The 21021-nt window shown below is 42.6% G+C and overlaps 1 protein-coding gene across 1 annotated transcript; it reads right to left on the reverse strand.

Annotated features, from left to right (window-relative positions):
* Nucleotides 1-1886: 1886 nt before the first annotated feature.
* LOC136313137 (interferon lambda-3-like) lies at nt 1887-10336 on the reverse strand. Its single transcript, XM_066243294.1, is given in 10 exon segments — nt 1887-1991; nt 2072-2155; nt 2258-2401; nt 2663-2739; nt 3045-3126; nt 3128-3222; nt 3582-3647; nt 9311-9545; nt 9722-9796; nt 10184-10336. Coding segments are annotated over 10 exon segments (1116 nt in total).
* Between the last annotated feature and the right edge of the window lie 10685 nt (nt 10337-21021).

Genomic DNA, 21021 nt, shown 5'->3' on the forward strand with positions numbered 1-21021 from the left:
TCATCATGAAAATGATAAATGTTGGCCCTGGCCGGTTGGCTCAGCGGTAGAGCGTCGGCCTGGCGTCTGGGGGACCCGGGTTCGATTCCTGGCCAGGGCACATAGGAGAAGCACCCATTTGCTTCTTCACACCCCCCCTCCTTCCTCTCTGTCTCTTTCTTCCCCTCCCGCAGCCAAGGCTCCATTGGAGCAAAGATGGCCCGGGAGCTGGGGATGGCTCCTTGGCCTCTGCCCCAGGCGCTAGAGTGGCTCTGAGCGGTCGTGGCAGAGCGACGCCCCGGAGGGGCAGAGCATCGCCCCCTGGTGGGCAGAGCGTCGCCCCTGGTGGGTGTGCCGGGTGGATCCCGGTCGGGCGCATGCGGGAGTCTGACTGACTGTCTCTCCCCGTTTCCAGCTTCAGAAAAATACAAAAAAAAAGAAAAAAGAAAAGAAAATGATAAATGTTGTTACTAAGGCATGTTCATTTCATGTTATTTTACCTATAACAGAATGCATAAGTGATCCACTCACACACCCTCACAACGACCACGCACATACACAATCATACACATACTGTGGTGGGATCAATAATGGCCCCAAAGTGCCCAATCCAATCCCCGGAACCTGTGAATACTTTATGTGACATGGCAAAGGGACTTTGCCTATGTAACAAAGATTAACGGATGTTAAACTAGAGAGATTGTCCTGGGTTATCCCAGGGGCCCAATCTAAACACATGAGTCCCCTAAAGCAGAGAACTTCCTCCAGCTGGAAGGAGAACAGAAATGTAGCAGAAGGAGAAGTCAAAAGGATTCCAGGCAAGAGAAGGATTGGACACACTGCTGCTGGCTCTGAGATGTGGGGTCCATGTGCAAGGACCAGAGAGAGGCTGGCAAGAACTAAGAATGGACCCTCGCTGCCAGCAGGAAACAGGAACGCCAGTGTTAGGGGTGCAAGGAATGGAATTCTGCCAACAGCTCAACTGAGCTTGAAGGTAGACTGTTCCCGTGGCTTCACCATAAGAATCCCACCAGCCACACATGGATTTCAGCCCTGTGAGGCCCATAGCAGAGAAAGTGGCTGAACCCATCCGAAGCTCTGACATATAAAACAGTGAGATAACAAACCTGCATTGTTTTAAGATTCTAAGTTTTTCCCTGGCAGATGAGCTCAGTGGATAGAGCCTCAGCCCGGCCTGCAGACATCCTGGGTTTGATCGCCAGTCTGGGTACACATGAGAAGTAACCATCTGCTTCTCTTCCCCTTCCACTTTCTTTTCTCTCTCTTTTTCCCTCTCGCAGCTAGTGGCTCAACTGGTTCGAGCATTGGGTGCTGAGGATAGCTCAGTTGATTTGAGCATCAATCCCAGATGGGGTTGCCAGGTGGATCCTGGTTAGGGCGCATGCGGAAGTCTTTCTCTCCATCTCTCTACCTCTCAATTAAAAAAAAAAAAAGTTAACCTTGAAATACTTTGTTATGACAGCAAAAGAAAACTAATCTACACAAACATACTCACAGATCCACAGCAGAAAAAGCATCATTATTTTATAACTTTTATTTTAGAAAAAAAATTTTTTTTTTAGATTTTATACATTTTTAGAGAGGAGAAAGAAAGAGTAAGAGAGAAAGGGGGAGCAGAAAGCATCAACTTCCATATGTGCCTTGACCAGGCAAGCCCAGGGTTTTGAACTGGCGACCTCAGTGTTCCAGGTCAACACTTTATCCACTACACCACCACAAGTCAGGCATATTATAATTTATTTAAACAATTTATACAAAAAGTAGAAAATATTTTACTGGCTCTTAGTTTTAAATTTCACAAAGATAAATATATTAATAAGGGTTGGGTGGCAATAAATTAAGAAAAGTGGAAGATGCATAAATAAAATCTAAGATGATGAGACAGGTTACTGGTGGGTCTCAGGATCTCCACTGGTGGCACATTTCAGGTCATGAGTGAGGAGGCAGAAGGGGTTGAATGTGACAGAAGCTTTGAGGCAGTCAGGGGACTCCTGTAGAGAGGAAGGGACAGGTCAGTCAGTGGCTGTCCATCATCAGGGCTCCCAGTTGTCTCATGACACAGGTCATACACCTTTTTCTGGGCCTCGTGAAGGCGGTGCAGCCAGTGGCGGAGGTGGCCCTGCGGCCTGGGGCCTGCTGTGGACTGAGCTGGGACCTGTGGGCAGAGGAGGGTGGTGTGTGAGGCAGGACCTGGGACATAGGGGACAATATGGTGGTCAGAGACCACAGACATGACCTGGGAGCCCAGAGCACTCACACAGGCCTGAAGCTTGGTGTGGATGTGGCGCAGAGTGTGAAGGGGCTGGTCCAGGATGTTCCCTGGGGTTAAGTTAGCCACGGTCCCCAGGACCTTCAGTGTCAGGGACAGCTCAGCCTCGAAGGCCACAGGGCGCTCCCACACCTGAGGAGGGGAGACAGAGGCAGGTAAGGGCTGCATGTGAAAGAGAACAGGCGAGGAGGACAGGTGAGGAGGACTGAGGAAGGAGCAGGTGAAGGTGAAAGGTCAGGGAACAGGTGAGAGGGCGCAGCCAGTGTGGGCAGGTGAGGGGAAGAGGCCAGCGGGACTGAGGGGGAGGACAGACAGACAGGGACAAGTGAGAAGAGAAAGTGAAGGGGCCACTGAAGGAGCCAGAGGAGCAGCCAGGTGAGGTCAGGGCGGGGCCTGACTCTCCCAACTCAGGTCCCGGGTCCTGGGGAATGGGCGGGAGCTGCAGCTCCAGTTCTTCAGTGAGAGCGACTCTTCCAGGAGAGCAAGGGCAGAGGTCAGCCCACAGCTGGAGGGTTAGAGGTCAGACCACAGCTGGATGGGAGGATGGCTAGCAACAGGAGGAGGGGCATGAACTTCCAAAAGGATGGCAGAGGAGCACCATGCAGAACAACACGAGTCAGCCCAATGCAACAAGAGCATGAGAGAGCCCGCTGTGTGAGGCTGGAGGTTAGCCCAGTGGAGGGAGGGGACAGGTCCACCTTCAGCCAGATGTCACATGGTAACCCACTGAGGGAGGCGTGGAGGTCAGCCCACAGCAGGTGGGCCAGTGGGAGACTCACCAGGGCATCCTTGGCCCTCTTGAAAACCTTCATCTCTTGTGGGGACAACGACTTGAACTGGGCCATGTGGCAGTTCCTTTGTACCCAGGAGGGGCATGGGGACAGAAACTGCTCCTGTCCTGGTCAGTACCATGGTCATCAGCACCAGCACCAGTGTGCAACCCACAGTCAAGTCTGTGTTACAGAAGGATAGACAGATGAGGGGACAGGGAGTGTCAGGGTCTGAGGGTGGGGTGGGGAGGTGAGGGTCATGGATATGATGTGAAGGCTCATCCAGCTTCTTCGTGGTCTCTGGTCTCTGTCAGCAGATGGGACCCAAATGTTTGCTCACAGGCTGTCACCTGGGTCTCTCACTCAGCCTTGTTTGGTGTCTCTGACTTCAGTCTTCTCTTCTGGGCCTCAGCCTGCTGCTCTGTCCGTGTCTCTGAAATTCCAGCTCTGTATGTGGTATAATTCCTGCCTGAGCTTATGGTACAGTTTTTAGCCTGGACACACAGGCAATCCAGGCTGATGTAGGAAAAGTGAAAACATGCCTTCTGCCAGGGGATGCCCCAGGCTGGGGAAGCCCGTGTGGGGCGGGGCCTTAGCCAGGTGAGCAGCTGGAGTGAAAGAGAAACTGACACAGATTCACCTACAGGAGATGAGTTCCTAAAGAAATTTCAGGATAAGGCAGCCTCAACCCCATAAAGAGGGGTCATGGTGTCCTGGTGGGGAGAGGACCAAGGGACGTGCCTTTCTGCAGGATACCCCAGCTCAGGAATAAGAGGAGAACTGCCACAAAGAACCTAGACCTTCCAAGAGAAAAGCTATTCAGGGCAGGTGTAAAGATGAAAGGAGAAGATGCCAGGGGCGGTAGAGAGTCAGAAGGGCAAAGCGGCTGAGAATTAAGAGTAAAGACCATCTCCCTAATAGCTAGTGAAGATAAGCATCTTTTCATATATCTGTTGGCCATTTGTATTTCTTTTTGGGAGAAGTCTGTTCATATCTTCTTCCCGTTTTTTTATTGGATTGTTTACTTGTTTGTTATTGAGTTTTGTGAGTTCTTTGTATATTTTGGATATTAGGTACTTATCTGAGCTGTTGTTTGAAAATATCATCTCCTATTTAGCTGTCTGTCTGTTTGTTTATTGTCAGTTCTCTTGCTGTGCAAAAGCTTCTAAGTCTGATGTAGTCCCATTCATTTATCTTTGCCTTCACTTCCCTTGCCTTTGGAGTCAAATTCATAAAATGTTCTTTATGGCCCAAGTCCATGAGTTTAGTACCTATCTTATCTTCTATGTAATTTATTGTTTCAGATCTTATATTTAGGTCTTTGGTCCATTTTGAATTAATTTTGGTACAAGGAGACAAACTGTAGTCGAGTTTCATTCATTTGCACATGGCTGTCCAGTTTTCCCAGCACCATTTATTGAAGAGGCTTTCTTTTCTCCGTTGTATGTTTTTGGCTCCTTTATCAAAGATTATTTGACCATATATATGTGGTTTTATTTATGAACTCTCTATTCTGTTCCATTGGTCTGAGTGTCTATTAAAGAAATGCAAATCAAAACTACAATGAGATACCACCTTATACCTGTTAGATTAACTTGTATCAACAAGACAGGAAATAGGAAGTATTGGATAGGCTGTGGAGAAAAAGGAACCCTCATTCACTGCTGGTGGAAACGTAAAGTAGTACAACCACTATGGAAGAAAGTATGGTGGTTCCTCAAAAAATTGAGACTAAAACTACCATATGACCCAGCAATCCCTCTACTGGGTATATACCCCAAAAACTCAGAGACATTGCTACGTAAAGACACATGCAGCCTTATGTTCATTGCAGCACTGTTCACAGTGGCCAAGATATGGAAACAACCACAGAGCCCTTCAATAGAAGACTGGATAAAGAAGATGTGGTATACAAAGTAGTATACAATGGAATACTACTCAACCATAAGAAATTATGACATAGGATCATTCACGACAACATGGATGGACCTTGATAACATTATACTGAGTGAAATAAATAAATCAGAAAAAACTCAGAACTGTATGATTCCATACATTGGTGAAACACAGTTGAGACTCATGGACATAGATAAGAGTGCAGTGGTTACCAGGGGGAGGAGAAGGAAGGAGAGGGAGGGGTGGGAGAAGGGGAGGGGCATAAAGAAACCAAATAAAAGGTGATAGAGGACAATTTGAGTTTGGGTGATGGTTATACAACATAATCAAATGTCAAAATGATCTGGAGATGTTTTCTCTAATTCTATATAGTCTAGTGATCAATGTCACCCAGTTAAAATTAATTGTCTAAATAAAATTATAAAATTTTAAAAAAAGAGAGAGATTGAAGACCAGCTCACCTGACCTGTCCTGGCACAGTGGATCAAGTGACAACCTGGAAGACTGAGGCTGCCAATTTGAAACTACAGGTTTGCCTGCTCAAGGCACATACAAGAAGCAACTACTATGAGTTGATGCTTCCTAACCCCCACCCCTTCTTTCTCTTCTCTCTTTAAAATCAATAAATAAAATCTTTGAAAAAAATAAAGAGAGAGAGAGAGACAGAGGGGAGACTAGCTCTTCCCTCCCTTCCCCAGCAGTACTGAGAGAGAAAGGAGTGGAGGAGGGGAGTCTGACTAACATCTTTCATTGTCCAGGCACAGAGGGACCCAGGAATAGGAGGCTCTGCTAGGAAATTGGGGTGTGGCTAAGGTCTTCAAGGGAACCAGCTCCGTTTGTGTCGAATGCCTTCACTCATTCACCAAGTATTAGTCAGCCCCACTTTGTGTCAGGCAGTGCTCAAGGTGCCAGGAATAGGGCATTGAAAAAAAATTTTAAAAAACCTTATGAAACAACCCTTTCCAGAGCTTTTTACTAAAAAGGAGTAAAGGAGAGTAGGGGAAGGGGGTTATGCACGTGGTGTACATTATACCAGGTGACAGAAAATGAAAAAACATCTTAAGCGTGGTGAGGGCAGAGTATAGGTAGGGGTTTCACTGAATGAGTTGGCCTAAAAAATCACATATGAGCAAAGACTCAAAGGAAATGAGGGAGGGAGCTATGTGAAGATCTGAGGGGGAGCAGTCAGTGCAAAAGAAAGATAAAGACACCCACATGTGTCCAGCACTTTATATCTCACTCACATGGAGGATTTGCTACAGTGTAGTATTGAACCCATGTAAACATCAAGGGCGTTCAATACTTGACTACATTTTAAACATGGAGTGACATGGGCAGGATGGGGATAGAAGCTTAAGGTTGTGACTTATTATAAAAATAAAGTATCTTAGCCCTGGTGGGTTAGCTCTGTTGCTTGGAGGAAAGCAACCGTGGCTGCACAACTAAGCCGAACAACAAATAAATGCATCTCTCCCTCTCTCTCCCCCCTACCTCTTTCTGTCTCTCTAAAATCAATCAATAAATTTAAAAAAATAAAGTACTTTTAAATAATAACTAACTAAATAAGTAGGAAGTAAAACGCAGGGACTCAGAGAGGTTAAGAGACCTGCATGAAGCAAATAAGTGGTGAGGGAGGAATTTAGCCAGTGTTGTCTAACACCCAGACAGTAACCACTGCACTGTGCTGCTTCTGTGGTGGGAGCTAATCTGGATGGGAAAACAATGAATTTCTAGGAAAGAAGGTGCCAAGTGCTTTTCGACACTTGACTCCCACCCAACCCCTTTTTTTCCTTATTCGTAATTCCAGGGAGAGATTGGAGGGAAATCTCGGATGGAAAAATTGAGCTCTGATACACAAAAACGTTTCAAAACCAAGAACAGAAACTTACCCAAATCAACTTCTAGTGCATGGGTCAGTTTCTGTCAATTGCAGAGGCCTTAACCCAGGGGAGGAGACATTATATCAACAGTGATTCTGAACATGAACACAGGATCTCAAAATTCCTAAACTTCATACTTGTTTTTCTTAGAAAAGAAGTTCAGTGAGGTGTTAAGAGCATGGGCTATGGAGCTAAAGGGTCTGAGATTCACACCTGGCTCTGACCCTCACTAGCTATGTGGCCTTGACAAAGAGGTATGCAGTTAGCAACAAAGGTCACTAGCCCACAGACATGGCCTAATAAAAATGTGTAAATGTTTGTATACTTATGTGTGTGTGTGGTTATTTAATAAAGACCATTAATCAAGACCATTCTATGACCTCAGCTGGAATTTTTATAAATGCTATTGCAATATACATTATTCATTTGGAAGGGAGAGATAATAATGTGATTGTATATATGAGGTCATTGAGGCTCAGGGAGAAGTTATTTGCCCAGTTACACCATAATTAAGTGGCAGGGTCAGAACTCAAACTCAAGTCACCTGATTTCCCTGGCTCAGCATTTTTAACTGAAAAGTGTCCTTCAAAATGTTCACGGGGGGAACAACCAATGTAAATGCAAGAATATTTAATAATGTTTATAAATTACCACCAGAAGACAGAATAGCAAATTACAAAGGTTTTCACAAATACATAGGACACATAGGTAACAGAATCCAAAGTTCACTGCCAAATCCCTTAGGGGTGAGGCCTCTCCGTGGGAAGATCCAAGAGTCACAGATTCATAGAGTCTCAAAGGGTACACTGAAGAGCTCAAATCAGGTGTGGGACCTGCCATGGGATTCGAGGTTCAGGGCTTCTGGTACCAGAGAAGTAGAAACTGGGCCATGTTATGTAGGGTCAGCGACCTATGTCAACACAGAACTCAAGTCTCTTTTTTTGCCAGACGGGGCCCCTAGATGAACTTAGGGCAGTGGTTCTCAAACTTTTTGAAGTCGGGGCACATTTAAAATCCCACAAATAGTTGTAGGGCACTATATACAAATTTCTGAGAAATATGTTATAATAGTTAAGTCAAATATTAAAGAAAAAAATATAAAGTCTAAGCATGCTATTATGGTAATTAAACAAAATAAATACGACAAAATTAAATTTATTCTGACATTAAAAACATTTTTTGAGTTATGCTTTTAGAATTCATAAAAAAGAGGGGTTAAAAATAAAAAAGGACAAAAAAGTTATCTTTTTATATATATAGATACACTCTTAGTAAGATTTAGTAAATTCAGCAGGTCCTGGCACAAATGTGTTAAGTTTTTTCATTCTTGTGTTTATGAGAAACATGAACCTGATGTGTCCTAGAGATTTCTTCAATGTTTGGGCATATATTTGAAAGACAAACTCTCATGTCCTTGTCAATACATTGAAGAATTCCTCTCTTTTTACTCTTAATTGTGTTGAGACTAGAAAATCATAAATCATATAAATAGGATGTTGAAAATTGTAGTAAAATGTACAAAGCTGTTTTTAGATATTGCCACATATTCTTCTTTTATAGAAATCCAAAAAGGTTCAAGAGATAATTCCTTACGTTTAATCATCAATCCACGATCAGTGGATATAGCTGCCAGTTCTTCTTCTTCTGTTTATGTTAAACCAAAATCACTGGAAGCTTCCATGAATGAGTTTCTAATCTAATCATATTGTTCAGTGTTAGGTGATAGAAAATGCTGTATATTAAATTCTGTCCATAAGCCTTCAAGATCTATTTTATTTACACTTAACTTTTGCTCACTTCCAGAATCATATTCTTCAATATCATGCTTCTTTTTGATAAATTTATCCATTTTATTTGGGTGTATTTATCTAAAAATAATATAATGTGTTAATAATAAATATAATAATGATGTATTAACAAAAAGAGTGGTATTTCCATAATGAAATGGTATAACAGAGTAATTACATTTATTTTTATATCTGGGCACATGCCTTGAACCAATGCACCTAGTAATTCCAGTTCCTGAGTGGGAACAGTGAGGAATTAAGAAAATACGTGGAATTAAGAAAATACAGGATAGGGAGGGCCCCGTAACTGCTGCTGGCAAGAACAAAGCACGCCCAAAAACCACATCTTGCTTTATTTATAGGGCAAAGTGAGGCCTTTAGCAAATCTTAGCTTTATGCCAAACAAAGGATAGAAGAAACTTGCCTCCAATCTTTCCAGGGAACATGGGGGTAGTGTAAACAATCCAGCACCACAGCTTAACAGCCTTTTGCAACCTAATCAGGCAAGTGAGGTGGGGATTGGGCAGACTGTCAGCTTACAGCCAATTCCCCACACCTCTGTCCCCCAAAAATCTAAACTCCAAAAACCCTGTTGGTTTTTTGGCCCCCAATAGGCACATATTTCTCTGGAATACAATGGGGCGCACACTTTGAGAACCACTGTAGAGCAATGCATTCCCTAGAAACGTCCCTGCTTCCAGGAGACACGTTCTGGTTTCTGGAAAAATACCTGCACCTCGGGCACCCAGCACAGGCCATCAAGGTCCATCCAGCGGCGGCAGAGGCCCCTGAGCTTCAGCGCCCACTGGCTGCAGCCCCGCCTCGACCAAAGGACAACAAAGAGCTGCACGCGCAGCCACAGGCCTGCAGAACCACGGATCCCCGAGGAACGCAGACGCAGGAGGTTGAAGATAACACCTGCTTCGTGGCACCCAGACGAGTGCTGGTACCCGGGAAGGAGACGGAGCAGGGCTGAGACAGGAATTTCCTCACGAGGAACCCCTCTCCACCTTTCAGCAAAAGATCAGTGACTCCCTGCCTGGCTCCACCTCACACTCCCCCCCGCCATCCCCGTCCCCATCCCATGGTGTCTACCCATTCACCGCCCGCTCCACTCACAGGTCTTCGTGTTTGGGGACGCCTCCTGCGTGGCCGGAGGGACTTCCTCGAGGAACCAGGATGCACCAGCTGGAGCTGGAGGGGGGTCAGGAGGTAAATGATAAAGGCGAAGGATCGAGTCTCCACCAACTCTGCCCGCCAGCCTCCCAGTCGAGACCAAAGCCTGGATCTGGGGACGCCAAGAGGACATGAATTCTTTCTGGACGGTTTTGGGGCTCAGTGCGACAGATCACGAATTCGATGGCCTAGCTGAGCATGTGAACGCTGACAAGCATTAGCCGAATCTGCCTCGGAGGATGGACGCCCTTTGGTGACTGCCGTGAAGGCAGTTTCTGTGCTTACGATGTGATGTCGGTGACCAGGGACGTCTCATGGTCAGAATTCTGAACCCTGAGAAGCGAGATGCACCTGCTGCAAGCTGGGATGCCAGGGCCCTTCGTGACAGAGAGCAGCGTCCCCGACCCTGTCAGGCCCGGAGTCCCCGGGACTGGACGTCTGGGCATCACTCACGTAGTGGTCCCTCAGCGCCTTGACGGCCGCCAGCGCCCTGGGGTCCAGCGAGCGGTAGTGCGAGAGGAGGCAGCGCCTGGGTTCAGCCCCGCCGGGGTCCGCCATCGCGCTCACCGTCACCAAGACCCACAGACCCACCGCAACTGCGGTTGTGCCACTTGGCCTCATCTCTGCTCCCGCAGGAAGCGAGGGACGCCATGGAGGCCGAGGAAAATGCCTCGAGTTCACTCCCTGCCTCTGGTTAGATTGGCAGAAGGACCGATCTCAGCACTGGCTCTGAGCACCAGCAGCGGGAGAGACGCGGTGGGCCCTGAAACTGGCTTACCCTCAGCCCCTCTCCCCTCGCTGCTCAGCAGCAATGGGCCCTCCGTGCCTCGTGCTGGAGCGGGGCCTGCCTTCCACTGTCCCTGTGAGGTGTCCAGACTGGTGTCCACCTTTAACAGCGGTGGTTGCACCCTCCATGGTGGCTTTTATGTGCCCAGCTGAGAAATGGTGAGCATCCAGGCTTCCCGCTCAGGTTGTTTTCCAAACATCAGAGCTGGCCGCTGGCCTAGGGGCAAGGACTTTACCCGCCTGCCCCAGGGTGCTGGCCATGGTTCTGCCCCAACTTTCTGTCACCAGTTCTGGTCTCTGATCCTCTGTATCCTCTTTTTTCATCATGCTCCTTGTTCTTTCCTCTGTTCTAATACACTAACAAACTCTTTAGTGCTTACTGGGTAGCGGGCACTGTTCTAAGTAATTGATATGTACATCTCATGTAATTCTCAAAGAAGGACACTATGAGGATGTCCTATACTTAATTCTATTTTATAGATAGGAAAACTGGGGCATGATAAGGTAAAGGAATTTTCCAAAATTCTGTTAGTGTCAGAGGGAGAATTTGAACCTACACACTATCTGGGTTCAAAGCTTGTTCTCTCTACTGTGTGTGTCCCAAAATACCTGATTCATCTATGTCAGTCTTCATTTCATTTCATTTCATTTCATTTCTCATCTTCCCTAAGTATATGCCTCCTGTTTTGTATTGTCCCTTGTATGTCTTTCTGTCTCTGCCTTTGTCTAGCTCTGGGGTCTCTCTCTCTCTGTCTTAATCAACCTCCTGTTTTAGTTTGGTTTTTTTAAAAATCTATTTTCTTTTCTAAAAAAATTAGCAAAGTAGGTTCATGATTAAAGCTTAAAAAATACAGAAATACATAAAGGAGGAAAAAAACTTCGCCCACATCTCTCCCTTCACTCATATCTGGAACAATATTTCCAATGTGTAGAAATTTTACATATATTTATTTATGTCAAATAACACATGCATTATAAAGATTCAGTTTGTACAAAAACATATAACTGGAAGAACTAAAGTAAGTCTTTAATACTACTTCCTGGAGGATTCTTTTTAACAATTAGTAGCTATTACTCCTCTTTTTTTTTTTTTCCTTCTTATGGGCAATTTTTCTCAAAATAGAACCAGAATTTGGTAGCCTTCTTTTTATGTCAAGGAAACAGACAAGCTGTGGTGGCCCTGGAGGAGGAAGCCTGGGGAATAATTACTCTGACCTCTCAGAGATTAAAGAGTCTCCTTTTCTTCTCCCCCCTACTACTAGGCTCCCAATTGGCTGCACCTACTGGAGGCCAAGCACCAGCCACCTGAGCAGGGTGGATGAGTGGAAAGAGTGGACATGGTGGGGCAGTGGAAGATATCCCACATATACTGCTATGAATGCCCCCATTTTTCATGATCATTTAATAACCAATCTCCCCTAGGCGAGCATTGAAGCTACATTTAGTATTTTGTTAAAAGCATTGTTGTTAAGGTGAGGAAAGAGGGAGGGAACAATTTTTTCATAATCTTAAGAGTGTCTTTCATAAAGAGTTAGAGCTTCGAATCCAAGAAGCAAACTGAACACCGAGTTATCTCAACCCAAACAGACCTACTCCGAGGCACATTGTAATGAAATTATCACAAATCTATGACAAAGAAAGAATCCTCAAGGCAGCTAGGGAAAAGAAGAATATGACATATAAAGGAACGCCCTTCAGATTTCTCAGCAGAAACTCTACAAGCCAGAAGAGAGTGGACCCCAACATTTAAAGTACTGAAAGAGAGGAACTGCCAGCCAAGAATACTATATCCATCAAAGCTATCCTTCAAATATGAAGGGGAAATGAAAACATTTACAGACATGCAGAAGCTGAGGAACTTTATCACCAGAACCCCCCCCACTACAGGAAATACTAAACGGGGTTATACAACCAGATACAAAGAACAAAACAAAATTACAAGTAAAAGTTTTAACAAGACCACAATAAAGACAAGGATAATCTATGACAATAATAACATAAAAGGGGAGAGGATAAAGATAAGCAATAGCAAAGGAGGATGAAGTGCAGAAGCACTTATGAGATAATGGACTCTAATAACTATGATAATTTTCCTTTTAATAACCTAATGGTAACCACCCCTGAAATGCTACCCCTGAAACACCTAGCTTAAAAAAAGAAGAAACAGAGGATGGAAGTACAGAATAGCACCAAATAAAAACAAATGACAGAAAAACAAAAGAAGAACCAAACAAGACACAGAGCTATCAGAAAGCAGTTTATAAAATTGTAATAAGAAATTCTCAAGTGTCAATAATTACACTAAATGTAAATGAATTGAACTCACCAATAAAGAGGCACAGAGTAGCAGATTGAATCAAGAAGCAAAACCCAACTGTATGCTGCCTTCAAGAGACATATCTAAGCTACAAGAATAACAATAGATTCAAAATGAAAGATTGGAAAACGATTCTACAAGCAAACGGCCCTGGCCAGTTGGCTCAGCAGTAGAGTTGGCCTGATGTGTGGAAGTCTTGGGTTCAATTCCCGAACAGGGCACACAGGAGAAGTGTCCATCTGCTTTTCCACCCTTCCCCCTCTACTTTCTATCTCTTGCTTCCCCTCCTGCAGCCAAAGCTCCATTGGAGCAAAGTTGGCCCAGGCACTAAGGATGGCTCCATGGCCTCCACCTCAGGTGCTAGAATGGTTCCAGTTGCAACGGAGCAATGCCCCAGATGGGCAGAGCATTGCCCCTTAGTGGACTTGCCGGGTGAATCCTGGTCGGGTGCATGTAGGAGTCTGTCTGCCTCCCCCCACTTCTCATCTTGGAAAAATATTTTTAAAAACCTAATAATAATAATAATAATAATAATATCCAAAGAAAATCAGATGTAGCCATACTCTTCTCTTATTTGACAATGTTAACTACAAGACAACAAAGGAAAGAAGAGACAAAGATGGGCATTTCATAATGATAAAGGGGACATTGTATCAAGAAGATATAACACTTATTAATATAAATGCACCAAACCAGGGAGCACTAAAATATATGACATTTACTGCCTGACCAGGCAGTGGCACAGTGGATAGAGTGTTGGACTGGGATGCGGAGGACCCAGGTTTCGATCTCGAGGTCGCCAGCTTAAGCGTGGGTTCATCTGGTTTGAGCAAAGCTCACCAACTTAGACACAAGTTGCTGGCTCAAGCAAGGGGTTACTCGGTCTGCTGTAGCCTCATGGTCAAGGCACATATGAGAAAACAATCAATGAACAATTAAGGTGTCACAACAAAAAACTAATGATTGATGCTTCTCATCTCTCTTTGTTTCTGTCTGTCTGTCCCTATCTATCTCTCTCTCTCTGTCTCTGTAAAAAAAAAAAGACATTTACTAACTGAACTAAAAATACAAACCGACAAAAATACAATCATAATTGGAGACCTCAATAGACCGTTGATGGCTTTAGATTGTTCATCCAAACAGAAAAATCAATAAAGAAATATTGGCCTTAAATGAAACACTAGAACAAATGGACATAATACACACCTACAGGACATTTCATCCCAAAACATTAGAGTACACATTTTTCTCCATCATACATGGAACATTCTCAAGAATAGTCCATACGCTGGGCCACAAAACTAACATCAACAAATCCAGAAAGGTTGAAATTACACCAAGCATATTCCCTGACCATAAGGCTTTGAAATTAGAATTTAACTGCAAAATAGAAGTAAACAAATCCATAAAAATGTTGAAATTAAACAACATACTTCTAAAAAATGACTGGGTCAAAGAAGAAAAAAAAGCAGAGATCAAAAGATATATATATAGACAAACAAAAATGATAACACAACATATCAAAATCTTTGAAATGCAGCAAAAGCAGTAATAAAAGGGTAATTCATATCATTACAGGCATACCTGAAAAAAACAAGAGAGAGCTCAAGTAAACAACCTAACATCACATCTTAAGTAACTAGAAAAAGAACAAAGGCAACCCAAAACCAGCAGAAGAAATGAAATAATAAAAATTAGAGCAGAAATAATTGAAATAGAGAATAGAAAAACTATAGAAAAAATCAATACAATAAAGAGCTGGTCCTTTGAAAAGATCAACAAAATTGACAAACCCCTGGCAAGACTCACTAAGGAAAAAAAAGAAAGGACTCATATTAACAAAATCCAAAATGAAAGAGAAGAAATTACCACAAATAACATAGATATACAAAGAATTACTGTAGAATACTATGAAAAATTATATGCCACCAAATTCAACAACCTAGAAAAAAATGGATAAATTCCTAGAACAATACAATATTTCTAGGCTGAATCACAAAGAAATAGAAAGCCTAAATAGACCCATAAGCAGGGAGGAAACAGAAAGAACTTTCAAAAACCTCCTCAAGGCCCTGGCTGGTTGGCTCAGCGGTAGAGCGTCGGCCTGGCGTGCGGAGGACCCGGGTTCGATTCCTGGCCGGGGCACATAGGAGAAGCGCCCATTTGCTTCTCCACCCCCCCCTTCCTCTCTTTCTCTCTCTTCCCCTCCTGCAGCAAGGCTCCATTGGAGAAAAGATGGCCCGGGCGATGGGGATGGCTCCTTGGCCCCTGCCCCAGGAGCTAGAGTGGCTTTGATCACGACAGAGTGATGCCCCGGAAGGGCAGAGCATGGCCCCCTGGTGGGCAGAGCGTCGCCCCCTGGTGGGCGTGCCGGGTGGATCCCAGTCGGGCGCATGCGGGAGTCTGTCTGACTGTCTATCCCCGTCTCCAGCTTCAGAAAAATACAAAAAAAAAAAACCAAGAAAAATCAAAGTAATCCTAAGGAAAAAAACAAAGCTGGAGGCATTACAATATCTGATTTCAAATTATACTACAGAGCCACAATAATCAAAACAGCATGGTATAGGCAGAGAAATAGACACACAGACCAATGGAACAGAATAGAGAGCCCAGAAATAAAACCACATATATATGGTCAAATTATATTTTATAAAAGAGCCAAAAAACACGCAATGGAGAAGAGAAAGCCTTTTCAATAAATGGTGCTGAGGAAACTGAAAAGCCACATGCAAAAGAATGAAACTAGGCCTGCGGTTTGTCTCCTTGCACAAAAATTAATTCAAAATGGATCAAAGACCTAAATATAAGATCTGAAACAATAAATTACATAGAAGAAAACATAGGTACTAAACTCATGGACCTTGGCCGTAGAGAACATTTTATGAATTTGACCCCAAAGGCAAGGGAAGTAAAGGCAAAGATAAATTAATGGGACTGCATCTAAGAATCTTCTGCACAGCAAAAGAAACTGACAACAAAACAAACAGACAGCCAACTAAATGGGAGATGATATTTTCAAACAACAGCTCAGATAAGGGGCTAATATCCAAAATATACAAAGAACTCACAAAACTCAACAACAAACAAACAAACAATCCAATAAAAAAAATGGGAAGAGGACATGAACAGACATTTCTCCCAGGAAGAAATACAAATGGCCAATAGATATATGGAAAGATGCTCATCCTCATTATCTATTCGAGAAATGCAAATCAAAACTACAATGAGATACCACCTCACGCCTGTTAGATTAGCTATTATCAACAAGACAGGTAATAACAAGTGCTGGAGAGGCTGTGGAGAAAAAGAAAGCCTCACTCACTGTTGGTGGGAATGTAAATTAGTACAACCATTATGGAAGAAAGTATGGTGGTTCCTCAAAAAATTGAGACTAAAACTACCATATGACCCAGCAATCCCTCTACTGAGTATATACCCCCAAAACTTAAAAACATGGATATGTAAAGACACATGCACCCCATGTTCATCACAGCATTGTTCACAGTGGCCAAGACATGGAAACAACTAAAATGCCCTTCAATAGAGGACTGGATAAAGAAGATGTGGTACATATATACTATGGAATACTACTCAGTCATAAGAAATGATGACATAGTATCATTTACAACAAGATGGATGGACCTTGATAACATTATACTGAATGAAATAAGTAAATTAGAAAAAGCTAATAACTGTATGATTCCATACATAGGTGGGACACAAAATTGAGACTCATGGACATAGATAAGAGTGCAGTGGTTACTTGAGGGATGGGAAGGGAGGAGAGAAAAGGGATGGGGGAGGGGAGGGGCAAAAGAGAAACAAATATGGGGTAATGGAGGATGATTTGACTTTGGGTGATGAATATACAGCATAATTGACTGTCTAGATGATGTGGAGATATTTTCTCTAAATCTCTATACTCTGGTTGACCAATGTCACCCTGTTAAATTTAATGTCTAAATAAAATAAAACGAGTGTCTTTCATAGAGCTGATGATGTACATTTGAATGAAATCCAACTCATCAATTTCTTTCACAGATCATGTTTTTACGGTATCTAAAAGCCTCAACCAAGTCCAAGTACCCATAATTATCTTGTATGCTATATTCTAGAACTTTTATGGTTTTCACTTTCCATTTAGGTCTATAATACATTTTCAGTTTCTTTTGTGAAGCATGTAAGGTCTACATCCAGATTCATGCTTTTTGCAAGTGAATGACCAGTTGTTTCAGTACCGTTTGTTGAGAAGACTATCCTTTTTCCATTGAATTATTTTTGCTTCTTTCTCAAATATCAGTTGACTATACTCGTGTGGGTCTATTCCTGGACTCTCCATCCTGTTCCATCAATCTGTCTGTCCTTTCTCCAACACCACACACTGTCTTCGTAAGTGTAGTTTTAGAGTAAATCTTGATGTCAGTTACTGTCAGTCCTCCAACTTTAATCTTCTCCTGTAATATTGTGCTAGCTACTAAGGGTTATTTGATTCTCTGTATAAATTTTATGTTTGTCAATATCCACTAAATAACTTGCTAGGATTTTAGTTGGACTGTGGTGAATTTATAGATTAAATTGGGAAGAACTGAGTATTATAGTATTTATAGTATTGAGTCTTCCTAACCATGTACATGGAATGTTTCTGTTTTTAGATCTTTGATTTCTTTCACAGAGTTTTATAGTTTTCCTCATATAAAGCTTGCTTATATTTTGTTAGATTTGAACCTAAGTATTTCATCTTGAGGGTGCTAATGTAAACAATATTTTTCAATTTCAAATTCTAATTGTTCATTACTATTATACAAGAAAGCAATTACCTTTTCTACATTAACCATATATCCTGCAACTGTGCTATAATCACTTACTGGTTCAGAATTCTTGTTAAATGCATAGTATTAAAAACACAAGACTGTAGAAAAAAACAGATTATATTGCAACACGTTTACTAAATCATAAAAACAACATTGTAGTAAGTAATATACATGTTTCTTTATAATACATTATGTAAAAGATGCAGCAATAAGTTTAATAATTACTGTACTTCTGGAGTAGTAATGATAGTAAGTGATATTTGAAGATATGTGTCACATCTGTAATGCGCTATTAAAATATCTGTGGCTGCTTTTATTTTATTATTTTTATTTTATAGAGAAGAGAGAGAGAGAGAGAAAGTAGAAGAGGGGAGGAGCAGGAAACATCAGTTCAAGTAGTTGCTTCTCATATGTGCCTTGACCAAGAAAGCTCAGAATTTTGAACCAGTGACTACATTATTCCAGGTTGATGCTCCGTTCACTACACCACTGCAGGTCAGGCTGTGGCTTCTTTTACTGACAGTCACAACTTCTGCAAATCTACTAAGCCATCCTTGCTATAATTGGTTGAATTCTTAATGGAAGAAAATGTAAAATTTCAGTTAGAGGTTAGTGAAGATAAAAATGCATTTTTTTCTTCATGCAACTTTACTCTCCCCTGATTCTTATTGTAAGGGTGGCTCATTAACCACAAGTTAAGCTATACCTATAACAGTTCAATAGAATGAAGTAGATCTATTTGTATCAACATGGAAATATCTTCACAACATATAGAGTGAGAAAAGTTAGTTGCTGAATAATATGCTTGGTGTGACACTGCTTATATTTAGAAGTAATCACACACGCAGAAGCAATTCAATAGGGAACAAAAGCATTTCCCACAAATGGTGCTGGAACAATTGAACATCCACAGTCCAAACAACAAACCTTTACTCAAATCTCACATTTAAAGGAAAAATAAACTCCAAAAGGGTCATGGACTTAAATGTAAAATATAAAGCTGTAAAACTTTTAGGAAAAAATTACAAGAACATTTTCAGGGCTTAGAGCTAGCCCAGGAGTTCTTAAACTTGATGCCAAGGGCTCAGTTCATAAAAGAAAAATTGATCAACTGAACTTGATCCAAAACTTTTGCTCTGTGAAAGACCATGTTAAGAGGATAGAAGGATGAGCTAAAGACTGGGAGAAAATATTTGCGAACCACATGTGTAACAAAGGAGTGGTACCTATAACAGAAAAAAACCTCAACAGTAAAAAGTTAAATAATCCAACTGAATCTCATGGTCCCTCCTGCACGCTGAGGTCTGACAATGGCTGTGTTCTTTGATCTGCAGCCACGCTCTCCGCCTCATCTCACCTAGGGTGGTACCTGCTCTCCATGTAACAAGCCTCTGGGAGCACCAGCCCTGGCTGAGCCGCAGAATGCTGCCCACTTTCCCCAAGTTAAACATTTCAGCCTTCTATACACCTCATGTGGACTGAGGTGTACATAAATTGTTTCATAAATTTTGGATAATTGTACATTTGCATGCTTTTTAAAAGTATATTTTATTGATTGGTTTTTAGAGAGAGGAGAGAGAAAGAGAAAGAGGGATGAGGAGCAGGAAGCATCAACTCATTGTACATGCCTTAACTGGGTAGGCCCAGGGCTTCAAATGGGCAACCTTGGCATTCTAGGTCTACGCTCTATTCACCGCACCACCGCAGGTCAGGCGACATTTACATGCTTTATAAAACCCAACACAGGAGCTCCCAAGCACTGTTTATGAACTTTCACCCAGCAGTCACATTTTATAAAATGATAGTAAAAAATCATAACTGGGATATTAACATAGATACCACCCACCCACCTTACTCAGATAAGCCGGTTTTACTAGTGCTCAGTATGTGTGTGTGTTTAGTTCTACACAATTTTATCACACGTGCAGGTTCATGTAATCACTACCACAGTCATGACAGAACAATTCCATCAAGACAAAGACCCCTGGGTTGTCCTTTTTAGAACTACACCCATCTTCTTCCCTCCATCACCCACCTTGTTTCTAATCTCTTGCCACCACTAATCTATTCTCCACTCCTAAAATTTGGTCACTTCAAAAATGTTCTCTAGATAGGACTATGTGGTACGCAGTAACCTTACGGGATGAGCTTTTTCACTCAGCATGATCCCCTGGATAGTCATCCGCGGGGATGTGTGTATCAGTCATTCATTCTTGCTTCACCAGGGTTTCCTTAACCGTTCAATTTCTGAAGGACATTTCTAGATTTGGGGCTGTGTAGACACTGCATTCAGTGTTTGTTATGTTGTCATCAGTTTTCGTTTCTCTGGAGTAAATGTCCAGGAGTGCAGTTGCTGGGTTGACTAACAGTTGCATGTTTAGTTTTATTAGAAACTGCAAAACTTTTTCAGACTGGCTGTACTTTTTTTACATTCTTACTAGCAATGTATGAGTGATCCAGTTCCTAGATCATTTTGGGTTGTACTCACAAGAAAGTTCTCCAGAGCTTTGTTGTTGCTGCTGTTGTTAAATTCCTGAAGCAGTTTTTACAACAGAAGAGGCATCTCTAACAGTGGGTCACAGGAAACCTTCCTATAAGGACTGTATTTTCCCAGTCCGGTTGGGCTTCCATAGCAAACTACTACAGGCTGCGTGCTTTGTAAGCAATGCAAGTTCAATACTCAGCTCTGGATGACGGCAAGTCCAAGATCAAGGGGCCAGTGTGGTCAGGTGAGGGTCCTCTTCCAGGAGGCAAATCCTATTGTGTCCTCACATGGTGGAGAGGTGCCGAGAGTTCAGTGGTTTCCCTTTTAAAAGAGAACTAATCCCATTCTTGAAGATCCCATCTCCTACCTTTATCACCCCTTCATGACCCTTCCTACTAATACTATCATCTTTGTCTGTTAGAATGTCAACACATAAGTTTTAAGGGGACATTCAGACCATAGCAACATTAAATGTCATTTTTTTTTTTTATTGCACATGACTGGAGCTAATAACCTGCATTATGGTGCTCAGAGATGAATCAGTGATTGACAAGAGTTCACATTTGATACTTTCCTGTGTCCAATCCCACAGCACTCTACTCTTCCTCCCAGTACCAATTTTACTTCTAGTTCTTTGGTCTTGGGAGACATGTGGTTTCATCTCAGCCCCAAAGGGTATATCAGTTTGGACACTTTGGGCACATAAAGGAAGACTCAGCTCAAGCTGGCTTGAACAAACAATGGAGAATTCCGGACTTATAAATCCGAGACTCCAGAGTGAAGGTGAGGCTTCAGATGAAGTTTACTCCTATAAGACATTGTGAACCTCTCAGTTTTGTCAGTT

This window comes from Saccopteryx bilineata, chromosome 9 (assembly GCF_036850765.1).
Source record: "Saccopteryx bilineata isolate mSacBil1 chromosome 9, mSacBil1_pri_phased_curated, whole genome shotgun sequence".
Lineage (NCBI taxonomy): Eukaryota > Metazoa > Chordata > Mammalia > Chiroptera > Emballonuridae > Saccopteryx > Saccopteryx bilineata.